At 37.4% G+C, this 25,341-nt stretch overlaps 2 protein-coding genes across 2 annotated transcripts in view; one reads left to right on the forward strand and one right to left on the reverse strand.

Annotated features, from left to right (window-relative positions):
• Positions 1–6,930, reverse strand: part of LOC140149537 (ribosomal L1 domain-containing protein 1-like) — a 32,851-nt gene extending 25,921 nt beyond the window's left edge. The window contains 5 exon segments of the mRNA XM_072171616.1: positions 1,460–1,608; positions 2,494–2,632; positions 3,418–3,442; positions 3,445–3,568; positions 6,868–6,930. Of these exon segments, the coding sequence (XP_072027717.1) occupies positions 1,460–1,608; positions 2,494–2,632; positions 3,418–3,442; positions 3,445–3,568; positions 6,868–6,930 (500 nt within the window).
• A 384-nt stretch (positions 6,931–7,314) lies between these two features.
• On the forward strand, positions 7,315–25,317 carry LOC140150657 (cleavage and polyadenylation specificity factor subunit 4-like). Its single transcript, XM_072172724.1, has 8 exons — positions 7,315–7,535; positions 14,825–15,028; positions 15,341–15,436; positions 17,933–18,026; positions 19,104–19,281; positions 20,573–20,647; positions 21,444–21,542; positions 22,669–25,317. Exons 1-8 carry the CDS (start codon positions 7,433–7,435, stop codon positions 22,720–22,722), a joined length of 903 nt encoding a protein of 300 aa, XP_072028825.1. The 5' UTR covers positions 7,315–7,432; the 3' UTR covers positions 22,723–25,317.
• Positions 25,318–25,341: the final 24 nt, after the last annotated feature.

Below are 25,341 nucleotides of genomic sequence, written 5' to 3' on the forward strand. Positions count from 1 at the left end.
TCAAACACTGGAAATCATGCATGTGCTATTATAGTATTTCTTGTTCTTTGATTGACTCAAATTTCTGGTAACAAGAATTTGGTCAAAACTTAAACTTTATGGAGTTACGCTTTGGATACAAACTTGAATGGCTAAAATTCGGATATAAACGGCCATTTGCAGAGCAAACTTGTAGCCTATATGTTTAAGCATGTCCATCAATGTAAAAGTGTTTAAAGGTTCCTTGCATTTATCAGGCTAATTCAGCAATGTAAAAACTTAATTAGAAAGTTATTTTTTTGGTCATTTTAGGATTACTTTGCATCATATTACATTTAATCAAAGTGTGTATTAAATGTGTAATTTCGTTTAACTGGTGAACTGTGTATACAGAAATACACAAATTATCAATCACATGCTAAGCACACACATTATACCCACAGCATCTGGTAAACATGTAGTGGTTTGTGAGTGTATCAGTGGAAGAGTGCAACAGGTCATTATGTCAGTTGTAAGTAGGTCAGCCCATTGGGACCTATAATGGGGGCCATGGACAGTTCATTGGTGTAATTTCATATCCACAGTGCCAACTTCTATGACAGGTTAATACATCACATTCCTGATAATTTGTCAAGAAATAATTCATTTAAAGTTAAGAAATTGTTATAGGTTTAACCTTTCTATTCCCAGAGCAAGAGTCTCTGTCATTCAATATTATTCCATAGAAAGTCCATAAAAGTTAAGATTTGTCAAGAAAGTTTCCGAATCTTAACTAAAAATGAAATAAATTGGTTCCTAGTGTATTCATCGGTAACTTAAGCTGGCCCGACATCTGTCTCATTTTGATAGTCAAAAACTAATCAATAATCCTATTGTTGAAGTGGATAATAAGCTTCTACCTTATGGCTATAGAACTTTTAATAGCTCTGGTCTTTGTTTGCTTATATTGTTAAATCCTGTTCAAGTGGTGGGTTACCAGGCATTGTATTTTGTACAGGTATGCATAACCAACAATTAACAATGAGAGAACTTTCTTAAACCTCGTTGACTTGGGGATGATTTGAAATGACCGCCAATTATGACTGTTTGATATTTATTGCCAGCAATGTGGAAAAAGAGACACATGTAAAACGTAAAAGCTATAATTTTGTTGAAGGAGCAAAGTTTAACAAACCATAACCTCGCTTCTGGATATCGTTTTAAGTCAAATGATATACCATTTTTAAGTTTATGATGTTTATTTTTAAACACGAAATAAAACAAAATTGACCGGGGAGGAATTTACGGCTCATTCGCCGTGGGACGGTCACAAATATACATCTGTAAGTGCATTTTAAGTATGTGATTTACTTAGTGAAATTTTACCATAATTTGGCAATGAACTGGATGGAAACGTGTACATTTATTTATATCAAATGCTGAGAAGTCTTATATCACACACAAACATACACCCTCCCACACATACCAGTATGGTACTTACTTCTTCTTTTTATAGAATTCTTTCCCCAGGTGTGCGTGCATAAGTCTGAATATCCTCTCGTCGGCAAGGAACATGTCATACTTGTTGGCCAACTGTCTCCTGGCTATGAAAGGTTTGTATTCTGTCTTGTAGGTTTTCAATGGAATCACCTGTGAATTGGAATAAACAAGGGCGAATTAATCAGGCTCAGTAATACGGCGAGAATCCAAGAATACATTCCCGCAGAAATTTTCCAAAACTGATTTTAAAGTCTGTTTATACTCTTTACTTTGGGGTGGCATTTTCCCCCATCCCCCAGCCGCCACTGAGTGCCCTACGCACAGGCATAAACCCACAAGCCTCAGCACACTTTACAGGAGTTCGCTGACCACTGTAGCCCAAGGCACACCACATAAACCATAAAAGCAACATTCAGGGTCTTGAAGCTAAGAAGTGCATACCTATACATAAATACCACAATAACCACCACAAGTCATCGGGATTAGCTCCAGAGTTCTCTTAAGACGTAACAGGTATAAACCGATAAAAACAAGTAGCTAGTTCCTTGCCCAGGTGAATTTCAAGTTGGCACAATCATTCATGAGAGCAAACAGACTGCGCCGGGGCTCATGCTTGAATCGCCTAACAGATTTAGCTAACTTGACTTCTCTCCAATGCCCGAGGCACCCTTTTTGACTTACCTCACCAATGCCTGAGACACCCTTTTGACTTACCTCACCAATGCCCGAGACACCCTTTTTGACTTACCTCACCCTTTTTGACTTACCTCACCAATGCCAGAGACACCCTTTTCTTGAAGCAACTGATTATAATCTGTGCGTACTGATCACGCTCTGAAGTTCTAAAAACAACAAACTCGGTCTTGGACACAACTGCGCAGTCTCAGTGAAAGTTTGCAACCTGCTTAATATTCATGTGGGCCCAACCAAAATCTGGTTGCAAAAGTCCGCCACTTTTATTCCACGTAGTTTTCTCAGTCCAGAAGGTTGACAAATGAGGGCAGCAGTCTAGCCCAAGACACCCTTTTGACTTACCTCACCAATGCCCGAGACACCCTTTTCTTGAAGCAACTGATTATAATGATCAGCACTTTCCTCTTTGCTTTTCCCTTCCAGATCTTTGGCAAACAGACATGCTTCTGTCGAGCTGGTGTGAGCTGGATGTGGTAGATTACTACAGAGAAACATCAAGTAGAGAGAATGTTAAGGGGGTACTACACCCATTGCATTTGTTTGTGGTTTCTTTTTTGTATTTTGTGAAGAAATGAGAAAACAATTGGACAAAATGGTATGCAAAATGAAGGGGCAAATATTCTCACTCTATTAGTGGCATCGGTATCAATGTAACTTACATGCTTTGAAAGGTAGAAGCCAAAAAGTGGTACATCACTTATGTACCACTTTTTGGCTTCTCTGTATTCCTGCTATTACTGCATGGACATTTTGTCAGTCGCAAGGCATTAGCCAGAGGTGTGTCTTTACGGTGTCCAAAATGGTAAAAAATACCTTATTCCGGTTCTACAAAACCAGGGTGTCCACTTCCTATTCATTCCATTATAAAAATCAGAATTTTAGGGTGTCCAAATTGAAAACAGGGCATCCAAATGACACCTAGACACCCCTCTGGCTAATGCCTTGGTCAGTCGCATCACTTACTGATCTATTTGACGCAACACAGTCATTTCACATGCAGAGCTTATAAGTTTAGTCACTGCATGTGTTTTAACAATGTTATTAAAAGATTTCTCAATTAATTTTCCTTGACAGGATATTCATTTATGAAAAAACTTGGAAGTTTTAATTTTGGTGAAAATACATGTCAATCTTTCAAGCAATATTGTTTTTTAAACCCATTGTAGCCCTCTCTATGCGAAATGATTTTGTTGATGAGATCATGAGACTGACAATTTGATATGTACAGAAAAAGCACTTTATTAAAACGAACTGAACTCAAATTACATTTTAATTGTTCTTGCTTTCTCTCAGTTATTTTCCACACTGCCAGTTGGAGTTGGATGACACTGGCTTCATTTAGCAGCAATTCTTCCTTCTTCTGTTCCCCAGTAGTTTTCTTATGATAGGCGAGTAAGGCTGCCACAGCTTCCTTAACCTGCAGCATATGAAAAAAGAACACACCAATATATATAAAATTTACAACATACGAAGAACTATTATTTCAATGGTTTATTATTGTTGATATCAACAGATAGAAATCATCAATCTTATGGTAATAATGATGAACTGACATGTTCCTCATGATATGTGACACGATCAAGGGAAATGAGTCGGATGTAGTCATGTCGCTAATATTGATTTTGAGATATTGGCAAAGAAAGTGTTAAAATTCTTTTGTTTTATATTGTTTTCAGATATTGATAAATTGACGTAAGTTCACGAAGAACAGTCGTAACAACATGGGGTTTTCAGTTTCTAAAAGCTCTAAATGTCCTCTAGTTCTAGAATCATGTGTAAAACTCATTTTCGACCAGGGCCGACATGTGTCTCATTTTATTCCCCTTGATCATGTCACATAGTCATGTGAATTATACGATCTTTAGCTTGTTTTCATTTATATTGAAAGAGATTCAATCATGTTTCACCGTTGTTCAACTTGCGTCCGGTGTTTCTGCTTGGCCATGAAGATGATGCGGACGCATCGTTGTTATTGTAAAAACGGTGATGAATAACATTTAGTGAAACATGATTGAATCCGTAAATCAGTAAATGGGACCTCATTTGCTGATTCACAGTGAACAAGAAGCTAAATAGCTTGACACACTAAAATTCAGGCAAAGTATACAGAACTTCAGCAACCAGGGCACGAGAATTTCTTGGTGAGCTGAGAGAGGATCATGAAACCTTATCATGAAAAACTTTTTAGTGAATGCTAGGGATCGGGGAATAGGCTTTGAGGGTACCAGTACCACCCCCTTAAAAAAATTATTTTTGCTCTTTTTATGGTGAAATATCATCAATCATCCACTTCCGGAAAATGTAAAAAATAAAAATAAAATTATTTAAATATTTTGTTTTTGTGAGTGCCGGTCGGCCCCGTCCAGCGTAGTGACAACCCTGTCCTTGACAGGCTTGACTATGCTTCAGTGGTCATGAAAGAATTCAAAAGATAACCTCTGCCCCAATAATCCCAAGCTATTGTCTGAAACTGCACCTCGGAAGATGTATGCAAATGTATGGTAAGAACTCAGTCCTCAAATGATAGTCATATAACGACCAAAAGTGACCGACTATCATTGAGGACCGAGTTCCGCAGTCTACAAGGAATCACACGAAGAGGGTGTGAGTGCGCAATGCTGTGCTGCTATTTTAAAATTTGATCAATGACAATAAATCAATAACAATTTATAGACAATGTATCTATGAGCTCTCTAGTCTAGATTATTGGTTTTCCCTATAGCCGTGTACTCAACGCGTACTCCCTGAAGTCCTAGTGAGTAGATTTTCTTGCAATATTTCGCCTATTTACCTTCAAATTTGATCCTTACATGTACTTTGATTCCAGAACAATATCCAGCGTAGTAAAAAAAAAATTTTTTGGCGTTTCAGATCGTCACGATGAAGCATTTTTCAGGACAAAAATGGTTGCTCAGTTCTTCGTCTCATTTGTTTTTGTCGTAGGCAGGACTTGCAGGTGGTAGATTAGTCGTGGCACCGGGCTCGGCACACACAATATGTGTCTATAGGAACGACGAGCGTTAGGACCGACGCAAATTGGCTGTGCAGAGATTGATGCTGATCAATGACGTATTTTCACGCAACTTAATCAACCAGTCCTTCAACTGCTTAAGCACGGTCATCGGGTTGTGCTTGTTCCGCCATGTTTATTGTTTCGAGATCGGGGCCTTGGGATTTAGAATATTTTATTGGAACCAAAACAACAGCGGGAATCGTGTGTTAAATTGTCATAGAAAAGAACAGGAGGGATCAGCGAAATTTACTGTCAGCCCTCTGGTCAAACCTTTGTGCGCACGCGCAGTGAAATTTGTCATTTTTCATTTGTGATCATTTTTGTTGCACGCGGCGTAGGGACAGGCACATCTGAGCGAGGGCGCTATTTATTTTACTTGATAATAAAGCCCTATGTAAATCTGTGCCATTTTGTGCCACTGAAAACACCATTTTTGGAGAAAATGATGGATAAAACCAAAATTAATCTGTTTGAGATGCTCTAGTTTGCATTGACAACAGATTCAATGCCTTAGTTAGGAAGCAAAATGCAACATTGACTTCACTTTTGAATATTTTTTTCTGTGAGATATGCCTTGGGGAAAATCACCGTTTTGGTCAAAAAAGGGGTCAGAAAGGGGCATTTTTGGGAAAAAATTCTATTTTGACCCAAAATTCATCTTCTGACAAAAGGGAAACATGGTTTGACAAAAACTTTCATCCTTTTCACATAATAATTCCAGTTTACTTATTTGCTGGGAGAAAGAACTTTTTTGTTAACGCTTGGGAAAAATCATTGTTTTTGCCTAAAATAGGCCCAAAATGGCCGAAAAATGGCAAAATTTGACCACTTTTTTACCACCTTAAAATTTGAATTTTCATACAAAATTTCACAGATGTGTTGAAAATGATAACATACATGTACATAATATTCAACAAAAATTAGATTAAATTACAGTGAAAACAAAAAATTGACAAGGGGGCACAAAAATTATCAAGTCCCTCCATGCACTCCTATGGTAAGTCTTATCAGAGAAAATGGCCCAATGTTCCGACAGTAATTTCATCATAACTTCACTTAGCAATAGAGTAGAAGATTGGTTTTGGTGTCAAATTGTTTCTGAGAAGTTTTCTCTTCCAATAAACAACAATTCATGTTAATAGAATTAATTTGAAATTTTTATGCCTGTCCCTAACGCGGGGAGAGAGGCGGCTTCTTAAATCATCTTTATTATTCGCCGAAATTCCAAATGATATTGCGTTTCAAGAATTTGGTAAGAATCCTAGTTAAGTTTCTGATTCTTATATGAGTACAGTTTACATGCATCGTCCAAATTTCAAAGAAATTTGTTATGCTACACGCCGGTGCAAAGTCTTTAAGCGTGTAAATCACATTCACACACAAAATGGGAAAAACGAGTCTCAGTGGACGAACGGCGTCCATGAGACTCAGCGAGTCTAGAGCTCTCAGGATCGAGAAACTATTATTTTAGCTATACAACTGGAAGAAGACGATCATAGATGAAGAAGATCATGTCATCATGATCATGGACATGCATGGTCATGCATGCATGATCATGATGATGATTTGTTTTTAAGCTTATACAAGAATCACATAATTTATGCTACATCCTGTTGCTGTATGTTCATCAAAATAACTGTGCCAAATCTATAAATGTTTCTCAGTAGTACAGTACATTAGAAATAAACTCTTGACACTGTTACCTTTTTTGTATCCAGTTTACTTTGCCGATGTTCGGGCAACGAATCGCTTTCCACGCCAGCCATTTTCGCACATGGGTTTTTAACTGACCCCTAGATTGGTGAAAACGGTATTTTTTTTAGTAGATTTGTTCAAGTCTGTGACACACGAAAATGGATTCCAGAGCGGGTTTATAGAAGAAAATCTTTGTATTTCTTGAAAATCACACTGTATTTTCATATTAAGAAAGTATGATAATGTTCATAGCCAAATCAAAAACACACAAATATCATTGTTCTAATCAAAGTCGAGACAATTAATTGCGAAATCCATTAGAAAAAGACTCGAAACAGTCTAGGCACTCCTTAGCTTGCCAAATTTTCTCTCAACCGCATCTCTAGAAGTCAATTTTACACTCAGTGCTTCAGTGTATTGATTTCTAAACAACTGCGTTGTGTAGTTTATAATTATGAGGTTGAAATAGTTCATCGACCCCGAGTGACGGAGAGTTTACATTCGGAAAATATTGTGAAGCTGTTTTCTCAACAAAATTATTATTCCAGAAAGCAGATCAGCACAAAATTAATCATGCAGAATCTCGTTGCAAATGTAGAGAATATCAAGTTTGACTTGGAGGAGCAGTTGGACCTACAGATTGGAGCACAGCCGCTGCCTTTTCCTGGCATGGATAGTAAGTTGCAAAATTCGGCAGCTTTGTCATTCATCATGTTTGTTTTTCCTGTAATCATGTTACGTACTTACGTCGCGTTGTACTGATTGATCTGTATCAAAGCTATTATACATTGTATGTATTTAGACTCTATTAATAATTAAGTTTTTATTACTTCCGTTCGATGCGCAGCTATAATAATCAAATTAAGTATTTCTTGGGTGGCCAAACTGGAACCCTGTCCCTGTGAACGCTACATGTAGTCATGCTAGTAATACTGGCTCCGCGATAAACACACACAAATATTATTAGTTATTAGGTGAGGTTTGGGGGTGATATGGATTATATCTAGTCGAGGAGTCCGTATCAGGCGAGGGCGATAGCCCAAGCGGCGAGCCTGATACGGACTCCGAGACTAGATTAGATATAATCCGTATCACCCCCAAACCGAACCTAATGACGATTTTATCATACCAAAACAACCACACCATCACAACAATGACACAAAAAAATACAAGAACGACATAGTTTCAGTTCAACAACAAAAAGTAATTTCAATATTTATTAAATATTAATATCAATATTATACCTGATCTCATGTACCAATACCTTGTGTATTGGTACATGATTCAGCAATATACTTCAGCAATAGCGAATAAGTGGTCGCTTTTTACTCTGTTCAAAACGCCACATGTACACCAAATACAGCCCCGAAATGGTCTACTTTTAGCATGCCTTAACTCCGAAACAGTTTAGTCGGTTAAAAATGCGATCCCCAACCCTTTGCTTACCTTGGACCAATTTGTAGTAATTTCCGCTAGCTCTGTGTTGAAAAATGTCCGGTACTTGCCCGGTACAAACATAGAAATGGCCACATTTGCGTCAGTCCTGGTATGAATATTTCTTCCGTAATCCAATGGTTCCAACGTGGGCATCACGATGATAGTCTCCTACACAACCATATTGTGTCGGCCTGACGTTCGTCGATCCTAATCGCTAAAGTGAGGACAGCGCAAGCTCTTACCTGCGTAAAAGTCTGTTCGACAAAGGCGATTGTGAATAAGGATGATTGACAGCGCCGTTCATTGGGCGGAGCCATTATATTACGGCATGACAGCAGACAGGTTGCGCTGTCCTCTGACCTTGACTGTTCGTCACGTAGACATACCGTGACCTGGGTACACGTACAAAGCTGGGGGGATGCGACTGCGGCCGCCATTTTGACATGCGGTATCTACTCTTCAGAAAAATTACTTTTGTTGACGTTTTCTATCAAACAATTTTCGATAACGGATTTCTACTAGGATTTCAATTTTTTATTAATGAAGGTGCATGTAGTTTTGAGGAATAACACGGGATGTTTCGAGTTTTATTTCAACTGGTGGTGTAGGAAGGTGAGTGAATTCGTGAATGAGGCCGGGGATTGAGGTTTTGTCGTTTCAACGATCCGATAGTAGGATACGAAACGTAGGCTAAAAATGTCTAATGACGCCATGTTTACATGAAAACGTTAGCTGCTGCGAGGTCAGTGTCGTTGAATTTGTTACCTAAATTCCTTTCAGGATATTCTGATTTCACTTATTTATGATGTGTACGAAAATTCACCATATAAACTCAAAAGTATGAATGCAAGCTGTTATTGCTGACAATAGGAACATTGTTGCAAAGTCATTAAAAACAGGTATGTATTAAAGACGTTCTTTGGCCGAAACGAGATACAGGCTAGTTAGGCAGTCTATATCAATATATTAAAGGGCCAGAGCCAAAATTGTAGCTCTGTGCCTGTTTATTTTATGGATTCTTTATACTTAATATAAACAAGTAAGTTACAGACTACATTCACACACAAGAAAAATAGTCCTTAGAATCAACACGTTGCCACGGTAACACAAATTCATTGATGTGGCGGGACGGAATGATAAACTTCATGTATTTGTGAACACAGTAGATTTGTTGAATTTTTATCAAAAGTACTGGGATAAAACATTTGTTTCTAACATTGGTATTAGGTCATGTGTTATATGGTGGGACCCCAAAATAGTGGGAGGCGTTACATTTTTCTCTCCTCTTCCAGATTTAACTTGTTGGTACAGAGCTATTCTTTGTCCAATTGCATAAAGTTTGGGCTCATTATACATGTACAGCTTGATTATTCTACTTTTCAAATATGTTTCACAATTTGAAATTATCATTTGTATAATTAGTGAAAAATATTAAAATGTTAACGAGGATAAACCTGGAGGATAAGCGGTAGAGGATAAGCGGTAGAGGAGTATGTGCAATCTCTATGAGAAATGTTGTGGAAACATGATATCTTTTTGAATTTTAAATTTTATCATTGCCAAATTCTGTGCTATACATGCAAATCATATCTCAAATCAAAGCTGGTTCATTCATTATTCATATTCAACTATTAGTTTGATCTATTTCATGTTTTCAAGTACTCACCCGAACCGCAAGTCAAAAGACCCACAATTTTTCCCTATTCACTACACACAAATGCCAAGATTTTCAGTCACAACGTGCGTTTTGGCTTTAAATTGTTGTTACTTGATAATTATACACCCTAAGATAGGAAAAGTATACATTTTTTGAAAGCAATTTACCCAGGGAATCCAAATATGCAGTTAAAATAAATGTAGGATACACTCTAAAGAAAATATTTTCAAAAATGTAATCAACATTTGGTGCGTACAGTTATGTACATTTTCACACCCTGTATCACCACTTTGGCCAATCATAACATAGTAAAAGTATACATTTTATTAAAGCTCATAGTGTTGCCTACCACAAAATTAGATTACATTAGAGGTATTCCATATCAGTAGCAAATGCAATAAATTATCAATTTTCTAGTAAAACTTTTTTTTTTTTTTATATCAACCTATATATTTTCTTACACACCCTATATACCAACATCAATTTTGCATTGTTGGATTCCTTGGAACATTAGCTTTCCAAAAATGTATAGTTTTGTTGGTGTGAGATGTATAGTTTTAGACATGCATCAATTTAAGTGAAAATGAAGACAAATGTTCAAAATCAGTGTTTGTATTAACGCAAATGTGCCCCACCATATGACACGTGACCATTAACTTCAACTATCCTTCTTCTGTTATGGGAGGAATTATAAAATTCACCCCCTTCTTTATAGTATGTTCATTAATTTTTTTAAATCATGTCAATGTGGCGGGACGGAATGTGGCGGGACGGAATTTTGTCCACCATGTCAAAATCAAGAAAAAAAGCAATTGATTCACTTTAAAACTGACAAAATTTTTTCTTCTTTCACTTCCAATGAAAAATTATTGCAAAATATTGACATAGAAAGAAATTTTTCATAGATTCCTGAACTTAAAAAAATCATCTCAAAATGTGGCGGCGCCGTGTTTTACACCAAAGACCCTAAAAATAGCATTATTGCTGGCATCCTACCACAAAAGGCCTGAAATAGAAGTGCATTGTTGGATTCCTTGGAACATTAGCTTTCCAAAAATGTATAGTTTTGTTGGTGTGAGATGTATAGTTTTAGACATGCATCAATTTAAGTGAAAATGAAGACAAATGTTCAAAATCAGTGTTTGTATTAACGCAATTGTGCCCCACCATATGACACGTGACCATTAACTTCAACTATCCTTCTTCTGTTATGGGAGGAATTATAAAATTCACCCCCTTCTTTATAGTATGTTCATTAATTTTTTTAAATCATGTCAATGTGGCGGGACGGATGTGGCGGGACGGAATTTTGTCCACCATGTCAAAATCAAGAAAAAAAGCAATTGATTCACTTTAAAACTGACAAAATTTTTTCTTCTTTCACTTCCAATGAAAAATTATTGCAAAATATTGACATAGAAAGAAATTTTTCATAGATTCCTGAACTTAAAAAAATCATCTCAAAATGTGGCGGCGCCGTGTTTTACACCAAAGACCCTAAAAATAGCATTATTGCTGGCATCCTACCACAAAAGGCCTGAAATAGAAGAAGTTAAAATGGTTTTGAGCCTAGCAAAGTTGATGAATTCAATTTGTATGTACTCAGGAATGTTTATTACCATAATAGTTGATATTTTGGAACGTTTTGACTAAATTATTTTTTTTCCTCCCTTCCGGAACGTAAAAAAATCACCTCAAAATGTGGCGGACGAATTTTACACATATTTTAATTTATTTCTTTATTTTTGCAAAGTCCACTGACATTTTTTTAGTGCTGAAATTGTCTATACAGAAGACCTTTATAATACCATAAACAAAAAAATCCTATCTTTTTTAAATATGCAGTAACATCAAATTTAACAATTCCGTCCCGCCACACCGAGAGGGCGCTACGTGTGTATTTTATTGCTTGTATTCCAAAATTGACGGGCAAATTTTACTTTTTTTTTGCCGATTCATAATCTTTGGTAAGTGGTCTATTAAACCAGAGGAGAAATTCACTCCTGTAACAATTTCTAAATTTTATGTTGAGTGATGACCATTTTTGGCTCTGGCCCTAAACTCAGTAGTCTTTTCAACATGTCTATTCAGTTCAAGTGTCCATGCTTTTTAACCGTGCGTCGTCTCGGACATGCAGAAATTGTCAAGTTCAGTTATTTTGATAAATATTTACGTTGCAGTTTAGAAACTGCATCTGCCTTAGACGTGTTGCACTGGTTGGTGGCACATTTTCTGTATCAAACAAAGCAAATAGTTCTTCAATGTCCGGCGCTTGAAAGGTCAAAGTCAACAGTAGGCCTAGTTGGGCCTACTTCCTGAACCGCTGTTGAACTTGAAGCTTGTTTAGCTTGTATTGCCGGCTGTCTATTAGGCATGGGCATGAGAGCATTTGTTAGGGTAGTCCCCATCAGTATCTTCTCCTCAGCTCCAACATGTTGGTATTGTGTCAGTGACTGCACTGACTTGTGGCCAGTCACTGACATAACTTGGGAATCGGCAAACCCACACTTAGTAAGTATCGACGCCCCGGAGCTGCGGCAGCTATGATTTGTGTACACTTTGCTCAACCTGCACTCTTTGCTCACTTCTTTCATAAATGTCCCGAGTTTTTTGTCACCAACCGGCTGATTACAGTACCATATTTCATCACCTTCTTGCACTTGCAAGCTTGGCCGTTGCCATAGTCTGTCTAAGTTAGGATGCAGCTTGCTAATGTACTTGACAAAGCTGTTTACGGGCAACGGGATTACCTTTTGACTCGCATAAATCCTGAAAATGATTCGCTATCGCTTTCCCTGTGGTTTTTGTCAGTTCATCCTTGGCTTTCACCACATAACGCACACCAGTGTCGGCATCCATTTGCACACAGAAACTCTCTTTCGTCATGCTGGCCATATTCTCTCCACCACGTCGACAGAAGAAATATCGAACGTCAAATTGTACCTTTCTGTACAAACCAGAAGGGGTTGAGGTGTTAAGATGCGAGCTGCCATACAGTTTAATCAAGTCCGACTTCTCAATTTCAGGGTAATGAGACGTATTCCCTAGTCCTTTTTGCTTCAGTTCAGCCATCGCGGCCTTGAAATTCTGATTTGCCACCCGAAATGCTGAGTCTTTGATAATGTCCATGTCTGGATTGACATTCAGCTTGACATACATGTACCTATTCAGGCTATGTCTGAAGTTGTCAAGACTGGCACACTTGTATTCTCTTCCATCAATGGTCCTGGCTGCGAAGTAGTACTTCTCTAGAACCTGTGCAAGCTCGGGCGTACTGAGTTCAGTTAGGGGTTTCTCGTCGGTTTCCTGCAGGTAACTATCCAGTGCTCTAGCCGCTTTGTCGTTAGCCCTCTGTGTGCTTATGGGGGTCGCATTGCGACGCTTTGTCTCAATGTCTGCCTGAGTAAAAGTGGCAAACCTGCGCTTCAAAGCAGGCACTGGTTTGGTTGCCTGACACTGAAACGCCATTGTCATTGTTGTCAAACAGCCGTCGTCATGCAAGTTGCTATGCTAACTACGCATGCGCTGTTTTCTACTGACCTGATACAGCGCGTTGGGGACGCATTCAGGGGTATGATACGAGAAATATCATGTCAGTAAATTGAGGCGATTATCCAATGAAAACACAGAAAACTACTTGATGGTATGATAAAGCGCGGTACAGAAGAAAGTATACATGCGCCTTACACTGCGTACACGCTTAGTACACTTACATGGTCTATGGACGCAACACGCATGTTCCAGTTTGGCCAAGAAATACTTAATTTGATTTAATATAGTCATAGTGATTAGCGATGGCGATGATGCAGCAGCGCACATGTACCGCCATGACCGTAGACAGACACGAGCCAATCCTACCTAAAAGCGGGCAGCCTTATTTCTATAGATCTGCTGTGCATTCAAATTGCATTGTATTGCATCGTAATTTCATTTGTGTCCATGCTATTTTATGAAATACACAACATGAACTCACATGTTTTCAAGCAAATTCGCCGATAATAGGTGATCAAAAGCGATCGGAATGTTACAATAACAGATCGCATTCAGCTTACTTCATAAGGCACGTGAAAGTCGATTCCGAGTTTATCGTCCCCCGCCCGCGTCACTTTTTGGAAACCAAAAATACCCGCGTCAAATTTTCAAAAATGCCAAAATAATTCATTATTTTCAAAGTATCAGAGTTTTCACCAGTTTTAGCAATTGGAAACATATATTTTTGTTTGTAAAACATATTCATAACTTAGAAGCAAAACCATGCTCTTTTCTTTAACTTTTCTAGTCCTTACCCATATTAAAAAAACATGTTTATAAATCACATGTATGAGTTTGGCTTTAAATCAACACGCATTTTAGGTCAATAATGAAATCTGGTGAAATAATGAAAAATGAAAAAGTCACCTCACCAATTCCTGGAAAAAAAAAGTGACGATAAACTCGGAATTGACTTTCATGGGCCTAATATGAGATGATCTTTGGAAAAATACAGCATAATTTGTCATGGTGCTTGTGGAATGCCATGCAGTAAAATACTAAAACGTTGCGGCAATTTATGATTGACAACTAAAAATCGGCGTGTCGTTCGTATCCTCCGATTCTGAGTGATAATCAAGGAACTGGCCCTTGCGTTTCCGCATGATTGCTGGAATAGGGAGCATGCACCAGCCAGTGAAAGGGTGTCCGTTCAAACACTCTTGAAAATGCATACGCATGATGAGATAAAGCCAAGGTTTTGGGAAGAAACAAAATCCAGGCCTTTACAAAAATATATGAATATTTTGCTAGATAAAAGATTACTGTTGTCTGTCGAGGAACAGGAGTAAAAAAGATGAAAAAGCTAATATGTATTCCTGTTTGCTCCTTTACATCCACAGAATCATGTGCAGCTGTATGCCAGTTTTTCAAGTATACACAATGTGCCAACGGAGCCATGTGTCCATACCGCCATGTGAGAGGGGAGAAGACCGTAGTATGCAAGCATTGGCTGAGAGGACTGTGTAAGAAAGGAGATGAATGTGAATTCTTACATCAATATGACATGACCAAAATGCCGGAGTGTTTCTTCTTTACAAAATTTGGTGAGTATATACATGGCCATAAAATGCAGATTTTTAGTAAATATTGGAAATATGGCCAAATATGAGGTTAATTTGTTCCGAAACCTGGTCATCATTGGGGGAGGGATGATTGCATGAACCATCCCCCTCAATATCAAAATATTGGGAGGGTGGATTCATCCCCCATCCCCCGGGATCTATGCATCTATATTCATCATACTTCTCATCAATGAAGAACTGTTTGTAAAATGTACCAGCAGAATCTAGTACTGCATATAAGTCACATTCTTTCCCTTCATTTGCAATTTTTCATTGTAATAATTTTTTTTTCAGGAATGTGTAGCAACAAAGAGTGTCCATTCTTACATATTGATCCCATGAGTAAAATGAAAGACTGTGCTTGGTATGATAGAGGCTTCTGCAAACATGGTAAGTGTATCTCCTTTAATATGGTCAGATTTACTCACAAGTTTGAGTTAAGGGGTACTACACCCCTGTGGTAAATTGTGACTATTTTTGTATTTTTCTCAAAAACTAATAACACACTGGTAACAAAAGTTATGTATATTATTGGGGCAAGGAATCCAATTACTACACTGAAATTTCAGTGACTCATCAAGACAAGCGGTTCAGTAAATATGATAGGAAATGAGGTACATCCTAGCGGTACCTCATTTCTTATCATAAATAATGAACCGTTGTCTTGGGTCACTGAAATTTCAGTGTAGTAACTGGATTCCTTGCCCCTATAATATACATAACTTTTGTTACCAGTGTGTTATTAGTTTTGAGAAAAGTGCAAAAATAGTCACAAATTTATCGAAGAGTGTAGTACCTCCTTAAATTGCCCTACGGTTTTGATATTAGAACTAGAAGCAAAAACACATGTTCCACAACAGCTCATAGAACAGTATATCGTCAGCCTGCTACGCTAATTGCCTAAGTCATTTTTTGTAATTTTGAGAACAAAGAACAAAATATGGTTCAAACATGCATTTAAGGTGGTGGTACTACACCCCCTGATAAATTTTGTGACTAATTTTGCATTTTTCTCAAGAAATAACTACACGCTGGTAACAAATTAAAAGTTATGTATATTATAGGGGCAAGGAATCCAATTACTTCACTGAAATTTCAGTGATTCAAGACAAGTGGTTCATAATTATATGTTTAAATGAGGTACATTCTAGCAGTACCTCTTTTCTTATCATAAATAATGTACCGCTTATCTTGAGTCACTGAAATTCCAGTGTAGTAACTGGATTCCTTGCCCCTATAATATACATAACTTTATTTACCAGTGTGTTATTATTTTTTTAGAAAAATGCAAAAATATTCACAAATTTATCAAGGGGTGTAGTAGTACACCTTAAACATATTTATTCACCAATCTTTGCACAAGAACAAATGTTCATACATACTCACGATATAACGACGTTTCTGATTGGATTTGGGCCCTTTTTTGCTGGTCATAAATTCCGTTTATGACCAGTACGCAGGGCATAAACAAGCTGCGCCACGCAGCGTTGGAACCCAATTAACACGATGCACGATTTGCTAGTGTTGCGTACACGCGCATGTCACCGCACCCATCTCACGTGGAGCGCAAAAGATGACATGTATCACGTGTTGACTCCCGGCCGTTGACCTCATGAGCCAAGCTGCTTCCTGCAAGTAGGCCTACTCATTTTCTTCCAATTTATGAAGGAAAACGGCATGGAAATGTTATTTAAACTTGTAAACCCTTATTATTTTCATCTGTATTGAATTGCTAAGAATGTTGGGTATAGGATTTCGGGCATGATCGCTGTTTATGCCCTCGGCTCACACCTTGGGCATAAACAGCGATCATGCCCTCAATCCTATGAATGAACCCCTAAATAATGATACAAATGAAAGGGAATAATCCGAAATAATTAGGGTGATTACGTAACTGACGCATGCTTGAACCACATTTTGTTCTTTGTTCTCAAAATTACAAAAAATGACTTTGGCAATTAGCGTTGCAGACTGACAATATGGGTACGTAGTAACAACCATGAGGCCATGATAGATCCTATTTTTTACAAGCTAAATGTTGCCAGGAAATTTTATCACATCACATGGAATATGATTATTCTGAAACTATTAGAAGTGAGTGTATGTGACCTACTCCCACAAAATGAGCATAAAGTCGCAAGTTGGGAGTTCCAGATCTTCCAATTGTTGAGTTCCTGTTCTTTGTTTGAAGACACCTGTCTGTATATTAGACAGTGGTATGTCCCTTGCGAATTGGACATAATACAAATGTGTGCTGTACTCTGCGTTCATTTTGTCCCCATTCACAATGGACATTACTAGTGCCAATAAGTGTCTAAAAACAAAGAACATCAGCTCAACAGTTGGAACGTCTCGAAATTACCAACTTGCGACTTTACGCTCATTTCGTGTAAGCAGGTCATATTTTACGTTTCATCCGGCAGGTTGTTAACTATGTGAAACTGATGTGACAAAGAAATTGAAAATCTGCCCTACATGTATAATAGGCCTACAGAGTACTGTAAACCTGAGCATTTTTGCTGAACAATGAATTTGCGTTGAATGCAGCTAGCTACATGTACAACCAAAATAAATATGGGCCAATTAGTTTTCTTTATGTACGGCTCTATTTTATGTAATAAAACTCAAAGTTAGAACTGAATTAAAAACAAGCAAAGTAACTCAAAATTGGTAGAGCACAAAAAATTGCAGATCTTGAAATAACCACTTTTACAGTGACTTAGTTTGAACAAAATTATGACAATTTCAAATGTTTGCATCAATTTTGTGCACATTTTTTTCTTTCACTCTGTACCCCAAATTCCCCCTCCCGCCCTCAATTTTGTTTTCTGGTGCAGCCACTGTGCTGATACGGGATTCAATCTACTAACTTTGTTGTTTTACCAGGTCCATTATGTAAGAACAGACATATAAGGAGAGTGATGTGTCAAAACTATCTCAACGGGTTCTGCCTGGATGGACCAAACTGTAAATTCCAACAGTAAGTCATTTGAAAAATAATTGTGTAAAAATAGGTAGTTCTAGTGATTTGATTCATCCATCTCATTGGCCAGTGTAATTATTGTGTGTAGGGTTTGAAGCTTCCTTTAATTAATTTTATATTAAATTGGAATCATAAAACTAATCAACTGGACTCATCTTGAGAGGCTATTTTAAGTGCATTTTCCGGCTGTCTGTTGATCGGGCGGGTATCGGTAAATAACTTTCAAGGAGATTCAAGGATAAAGTATATGTGACCAGATCTGGTCCAATCAGGCTGAAGTCGGCAATAATGAAACTGAGAGAGTTGAAAAAGTGAAAATGAAAAAGTGAGGAGAAAAAAACAATAAAAAAACAAGAAATGGCCTTGTAAAAGTTCATAACTTTGCAACCAAGTATTCAAGAGACCTGGGGATTCAACATCAGTAAGTGTAGGTACTGAGCAAGTTAGTAATGGTAGTAACTCAATATCTGACTTTAGCATGAGTACATATGTGTACTTCCATATCAAAACGATGCACTTGTCAGCTGCTACATGTGTCTCATTTTACATACTAGTTAGGAATAAATACCAGACTCATCTCAAGTGGAGGTCACCTCAAATCATACCAAAGTCACTTGATTTAGGAATACAGAGAACATGTTCCTAAACTATGTGACCTGGGGATGTTTTGAAGTGACGTCCACTTGAGATGAGTCTGGTATTTATTCCTAGCTATTATGTGAAATGAGACACATGTAGCAGCCGACAAGTGCATCGTTTTGATATGGATGTACACATATGTAGATCAGATTGGGTCACATATTTCAGTATAATGTAGTAAATGTGAGACCAAGGTTTAGACAGTAACATTTGATTTTACCTACCATAAAAACTCATCACTGGAGTTCTCATTCCTTTTGTTGTTGGGTTTTTTTGTGTCGCTTGACCCCAAAAAAGTCGATGCAAATACTTTATTGAACTTATTCCTGCATGTTTGTTACATGAACTTAGTGCTTTGTACTGCAATGCTTTAAAATGTGTGTGTGTTTATCTTTCAGTTTCCATTTACATGTGTATGTACCTTTTTATTTTCAGTCCAAAATGGGACCTACCTTTACAAGACATGAAAGAAACTATCAGAAAAATCACCTGTCATAACTGTGGGGAGTCTGGACACAAGGCCTACCAGTGCACCAATGATCCGCAGTCAGGAAACCAGAATGTGTCGTCATCAAATACATCACAGAGACCTCATCAGTCATATCATGGCAAGGTAGGATGATGGGATCACAAGGGAAGCAATTGGCATGGTACCATTAGTTGTGATTAATTAGTCGATAGTTCATTACCGTATTCGTCCGAGTATAGTCCCACGTTCGAGTATAGTCCCACCCCCATTTTTCAAAAATTCCAGAAATTGTAAAAAAAATAAAAAAAAATTTAAGTTTTTTAAAGTTTTTTTTGGTTTTGGAGTGTCCCTGGACCTAGACCTGAATGCTAGGATCATTCATGGTTGACCTAAAAAAAAAAAAAAAAAAAAAAAATTTTAATATGAAAATTGATACTTTGTTTTCATGTCATACTCTATTAATGATATCAAAATGCATTCAAATTCAATGCATTTTGATTTTTTTTTTTTTTTTGAAATTCGAGTATAATCCCACCCCCCAATTATGAAAAATGTTCACCTAAAAAACGGGTGGGACTATACTCGGACCAATACGGTAATAGCAAATGCATTGACAGTCGATCCATAGATTGAACAAATTTGACAGTGGCACCTTAATTAGGGATGATCATAAAATTTAGGATATTTCACATGGAAATTGGTTTGTATAAAAGAGATTATTTAACTTAAATATGAGGGGTCAACCGTGTCTGCAGGGCAAAAATTAACAAAGTTATGGGCAAATGTCTTTTATAAGATTCTTGGAGCTTTATTGACAATACCATACTATGAATTGCTCTACAAAAAAGCAACTGATGAAACATTTTTCGCCACAGCAATCCATTTTACACAAAAGAGATTTTCTTTGATGAACTATAACTATAACCGCATGATAACTTCTATATCAAGGTATAACTGTTAACAAGTTTTTAACCTTCAACCTCAAGTTTCTGGTGTCCAAATTTCAAATTTTCGCACTTCCCTATGGGGATTACACCGAAGTCATCATTGAAGAGATTCTTCAGGATTATCAATATATATTATTCTCATAACAAATCCCAAGTACCCACAATTAGTAGTGACGTTTTGCAACCTTACTGGCTGGTTTCTTCTTCTACATGTAGCACTTGCTGTCTTAGCTGTAGTGTTGCCAGTTGATTTTTCTTGGATAAGCTGGTTGTATGCATGATTGAGAAAACAAGCTACGCCCCTTATTCATAGCTTAGATAGTACCTGGATTTGTTATGAGAACTCTAGTAATAATTTACACAGAAGCCATATACTGTCACAAGTTGGGTGTTGAAGGAGGGCCTCTATAAATAATGGGCTGTGGGCATATCTACCCTAATGAAAAGGAACATTAACTCTGACTTAATTTACACAATTCTTTTTGCAGCCCATTGTTTGTCATAACTGTCATGAGCCTGGTCATAAAGCTTATGAGTGTCCTGCTACCCAGAGTGCACCTCAGGTAAGAATCAATCAAGTAATCAATCAAGCAAGCAATCATTCAAACAGCAGCAGCTGATTATTTGTCATACATGGCTGAGATTTGTTACAAAGCCTTCAATCAATCTTGTTGCAAAGCCTTCAATTAATCAATCAAGCAAGCAAAGCCTTCAATCAATCAATCAACCAATCAATCAATTAATCAACAGTTGATTATTTATCATACTGGGCATGAGCTTTGTTACCTAACCTTAAACGACTGCTCATGAGCCAGGGTTGTTTAAGACATTCAGTACATGTAGATTTTCAATCATTTGATTGAGCGTTTATCCATCCATATGACATGCCCCACCCGCTGTGTCCCTCCATCCTATCTCTTCTCATCTCATCCCTCCCATGAGCATGGGCTTTGTTATATTAAACATATGACTGTTCATATACCCATATTGCTATAGATTAGTTGACATCAATGTTTGTCAACAAAGGTTGGCCTGTCGATATGCTTAAGTGAACTGCTACACTGTTCAATGGCCATATGTACGAGATATGGCGAGAGTTTTAAAAGAACAGGCCCTGAACAAAACACGATGTGCACGCATATTGCCGGGCAAGGAACAATCTCCATTGTCGACATCTTATCTAACAGTGACATCACATGTCAACTCATTGGTCAGTGGGTATTCCGCTAATACTCATTCATCCATTCAAGCATCATTCAATCTTCTCATATCATAAAATATAACTTGTACGCAATGTTGCTAACATGTTGTTTGCGTGTTTCTAATCTTGTTGTTATTATTGTTGTGTTTCCTCATTAGCAAGTTCAAGTTTTAGGAGCTATTGATACCAATGCCAGGTCTAATACAGCAGATCATCATAGGTCATTCCGTGCTGTCGACACAGTCACATGCTTCAAGGTAATTAAAGCCTAGTTTATGCTATCAATGAAAAGGTAATGGGCAAAGCCCATTAGTCTGAAGGGTCATTAGTCCAAAAGAGTTTAAGTAATGGTTAGGGCATTTTATATTAGGATTAGCATTAGGATTAGGGTAAGGGATATGGTTAGGTTAGGGCAAATGTTAGGATTAAACTTCTGGTTGGATTTAGGTTAGTGCATAGGGTTAGAATTAGGGCATGCATATGGGTAATAGGTTAGCAGAGATGCCAACCCTCACTGATTATCAGGGAGGCTCCCTGAAAATGAATTTTGTGTACATTCATACAAGCAAATTTGATAACCTCACTGATTCATGAAGGTTTTGTACTCATTAGGTTGCATGTCATTTTGAAAACCCTCATTGCTGTGTGAAACCTCCCCCATTGCTGAATGTAAATGTTGGCATCTCTGGGTTAGGATTAGGGTGAAGTTCAGGGGTAGGATTAGGGTTAGAGTTTATAGTTAAGCTATTGGGTTTTCGGCCTAATGATTCTTCCAAACTATTGACCTGTAACCAAGGTAATTTGTGAATGTGATCTATATAGTATGTAGGAAAAGAATGCCAGTACCTCGGCATTCCACCTGTCCACCAATCATATTGACCAGTGGGTAGTGGCTAGTGTTAGCTAGGTCAAATTAATATTTTTGATTGATGATGTGTTTTATTTTATTTATTAGTAGTTGAAAAGTTATATGAACTTAGAAATAGACGAGGATTTAAGTCAAGGCTACAGCATTTAAATTTGAATTAAGTAACTCATAATGCTCTGGAAACCTATACATGTTTTGAAGGTTGAATGTAGGATAGACCGGGAGGACAGACAGCTCACTCATAATGATATAGGCACGCGGTACATGTTACTCTTTGTCTATTGGAAAGAATAAACAGTGTTTTGGTTACATACTAAGCAAGAATATGCATATAATTACAATTTCTCATCAACTTGGAAGAAGAAAACATCATCTGAGTCAATTAGTGGGAACACAAGACAATGGAATCATGGGATAGATAAGTTACAAGAAAATCGCCCTTCTTTCATCAAGATTAAATCATATGATTGAATTAACATCATCCTAATGATATTTTTCTTTATTTTTCCTTGCAGTGCGGCAACAAAGGTCACTACGCCAACAAATGTCCTACCATTGAGCCAACCTAACACAGGAGTGATGACTTCACAAGGATTCAGGAACAAATTAACAGAGGATTGCAAGAAAGTTTTACCAGCGAAAACTGCCATTTGTGTCAATACTTTTTTATCTTTCATACAAATCTGCAGTCAGTTGCTTGTAAGATTTCTTGGACTACTACAGATCCCGTTGTAGCACATTCTTTTCATGTTTATAGTGTATGAGTGTGCAAATACACAAATGAAGAGCTTATTTCCAAACCGTGTTAAGTCCACAAACACATGTTTCTGATTTACCTGTGCGATATTGCAATGACTTGTGATGCTATAGGTATTATAATTTCAGTTGGATGCACCATTACAAAGCAGACAGTGAATGGATGCATAGTAACAATACTATGTGAGGCCTTTGGTTCCCAAATGAGAACAATAGTCTGCATATTGTTATGCAGCATTGTTGTAGTAAATAATGGCTTGTTGATAGTCCAACTCTGTGTTGCTATAATGTCAAACTTGTCGAAGTAATTGTGATTGTATCACACAAGTAAATGAGAAACATGTGGTTGTGTTGTGGACTTAACACGGTTTGGAAATAGGCTCTTCAAATACTATGCTGGGTTCTTATATTTGCTGACTGAATCAGATTACATCATACCAGTAGGTTTCTGGTAGAACAAGCATATTGTGTCAAAGTGCTCTTTCGTGTACAAGGGCATAATGTTGGCAAGTGCAAATGGTCAATATGAGGCCCTGACTTGATAGGTAGGGATCTGCTACTAGAGAAGACAAGACTGGCATCAAGACCTGTAGACTGTTTAAGGATCCATCCCACTCACAAGAATCGCTTTCTGATTTATGTGAAATTTGACACATCTGGATTCTTTTCATTTGTTCTGTAACACATGGTGGACATTGTAGGTATAACTTCCTTGCAATCATTGAAGGTACCAAGTCACCACACCAGAACAAGGACTATACTCTGATCAGCTTGTAACAGGCAGGACACATAACATCTTGGATTAATATAGAATGGTGAATGTGAATCTACGCGGGCGTAAGATGGGACTTTATTGACTTGTGCAGTAACAAAAACCGAATAATTCTAGCCTATTACGAGCTGATCATAATAATATAGCTGGACTCAATACTCACAGTTTCCCATAACTTACAGTGGGGGGGGGGGTTATGGTTACTCAGCAGAGGGCAGTGTTCACTTTATTTTACTCATGTGTATAGAGAATAAGCGGATGGTCCTATGCTGCTGTTTTTGTACTTTTCAATTGAATTTCATGTGTTTGTAAGAAATTATGAAGCGCTCGGGTTTTTAATATACCATAATTCATTTTTCTATGTACCGTACCTATAAGCACCCATCCGGGGCACCCGCCCAGCGACTTTTCCAACTAGGGTTTCTAATATACCATAACTCATTTTTCTATGTACTGTACCTATAAGCACGACTTTTCAACTTTCAAAATGTTTCATATTATTGATGTCAGCCATTATCATTTGATATTTATTTTAATGTATGTCCACACAGTTTAGGATATACAGGGGTGAACATAACTGGTACCTTATTTTTTTTGGATTACTGTATTAAATATTATTCACACTTGTTGCAATACCAGTTGGTAAAAAAACACTGATTTGCTAAAATATTCCAGATTCCCAATTACTTAATAGTAATTTACAAACTATTGTTTGGTAAATCTATCCACTATGACTTTTCATCGGTCACATCACATACAGAGATATAAGTTTAATACCATTTTAAACAAAATCATTTCACATACAGAACTATAACTGTAATACCATTTACACAAAGATTGGCATGTAAATTTCACCAAAATTAAAACTTTGAAATGTCTACTTCATAAAAATACCCTTTGAGGAAAATTTATCAGTAAGTCCGAGGCTAAATCTAAAGTCAGTATTGTGTAGCTCTGTTTCATATAGAACAGTATGTGATTGTGACCAACGTTTTGAGATATTTGCGCATCACATTTAAACATCTTCCTTTCAGAGATGCCACTCAGAAAAACCTGAAAAGGCACATGAATGCAGGCCAAACAGCCCCTAAATGGGCTGAAAATAAATAAAAATGCCGCAATTTGGACACATATAAAACCCGAATTCAGGCTAAATTCAGGCTGGTGGAAACCTAAAGCAAGTAGTGACCATGCGTTAATAATTACAATATGGCAGAATATGTATCTTTCAAGTCAAACAATGGCATGACTTAAGTGAACTCTCACCCTCCGGTTACAGATGTCGGATGAAAAATGTGGATTTTATGACAAATACATTACCAGTTTCTAATTTTCGTTATATTTCAAACCCTTTTTCTGTTCTGGTCTTTAAATGAGGGCTGACGACATCTGCCATGTTTCATTGGAGGAGTGCGACTTTAATGAGCTTACCTGAATGGCCGACTCTTATTTAAAATATACAACTGGAATAGCGCATTATGGGCGATGGCCGATGAGTGACATGCATTTGAACATGTCTGCCATTATTGTTATACCATTATGGTCGAGGTTATTTGATAGGGTCTATAAAGCACAGAAAGTGGTGGGTAATTAAAGTATGTCAGCCATTATCATTTGATATTTATTGTAATGAAGGGTTTGAATATTACTAACCGATGTA

This window comes from Amphiura filiformis, chromosome 4, assembly GCF_039555335.1.
Source record: "Amphiura filiformis chromosome 4, Afil_fr2py, whole genome shotgun sequence".
NCBI lineage: Eukaryota > Metazoa > Echinodermata > Ophiuroidea > Amphilepidida > Amphiuridae > Amphiura > Amphiura filiformis.

What these genes read in the sequence shown, in the direction of transcription:
- LOC140150657 (XM_072172724.1), top strand. Translation starts at nt 7,433, where the DNA reads ATGCAGAATCTCGTTGCAAATGTAGAGAATATCAAGTTTGACTTGGAG. An exon ending in ATCAGTCATATCATGGCAAG is followed by an intron (nt 19,282 to 20,572) that starts GTAGGATGATGG and finishes TTCTTTTTGCAG; the next exon opens with CCCATTGTTTGTCATAACTG. An exon ending in ACACAGTCACATGCTTCAAG is followed by an intron (nt 21,543 to 22,668) that starts GTAATTAAAGCC and finishes TTTTCCTTGCAG; the next exon opens with TGCGGCAACAAAGGTCACTA.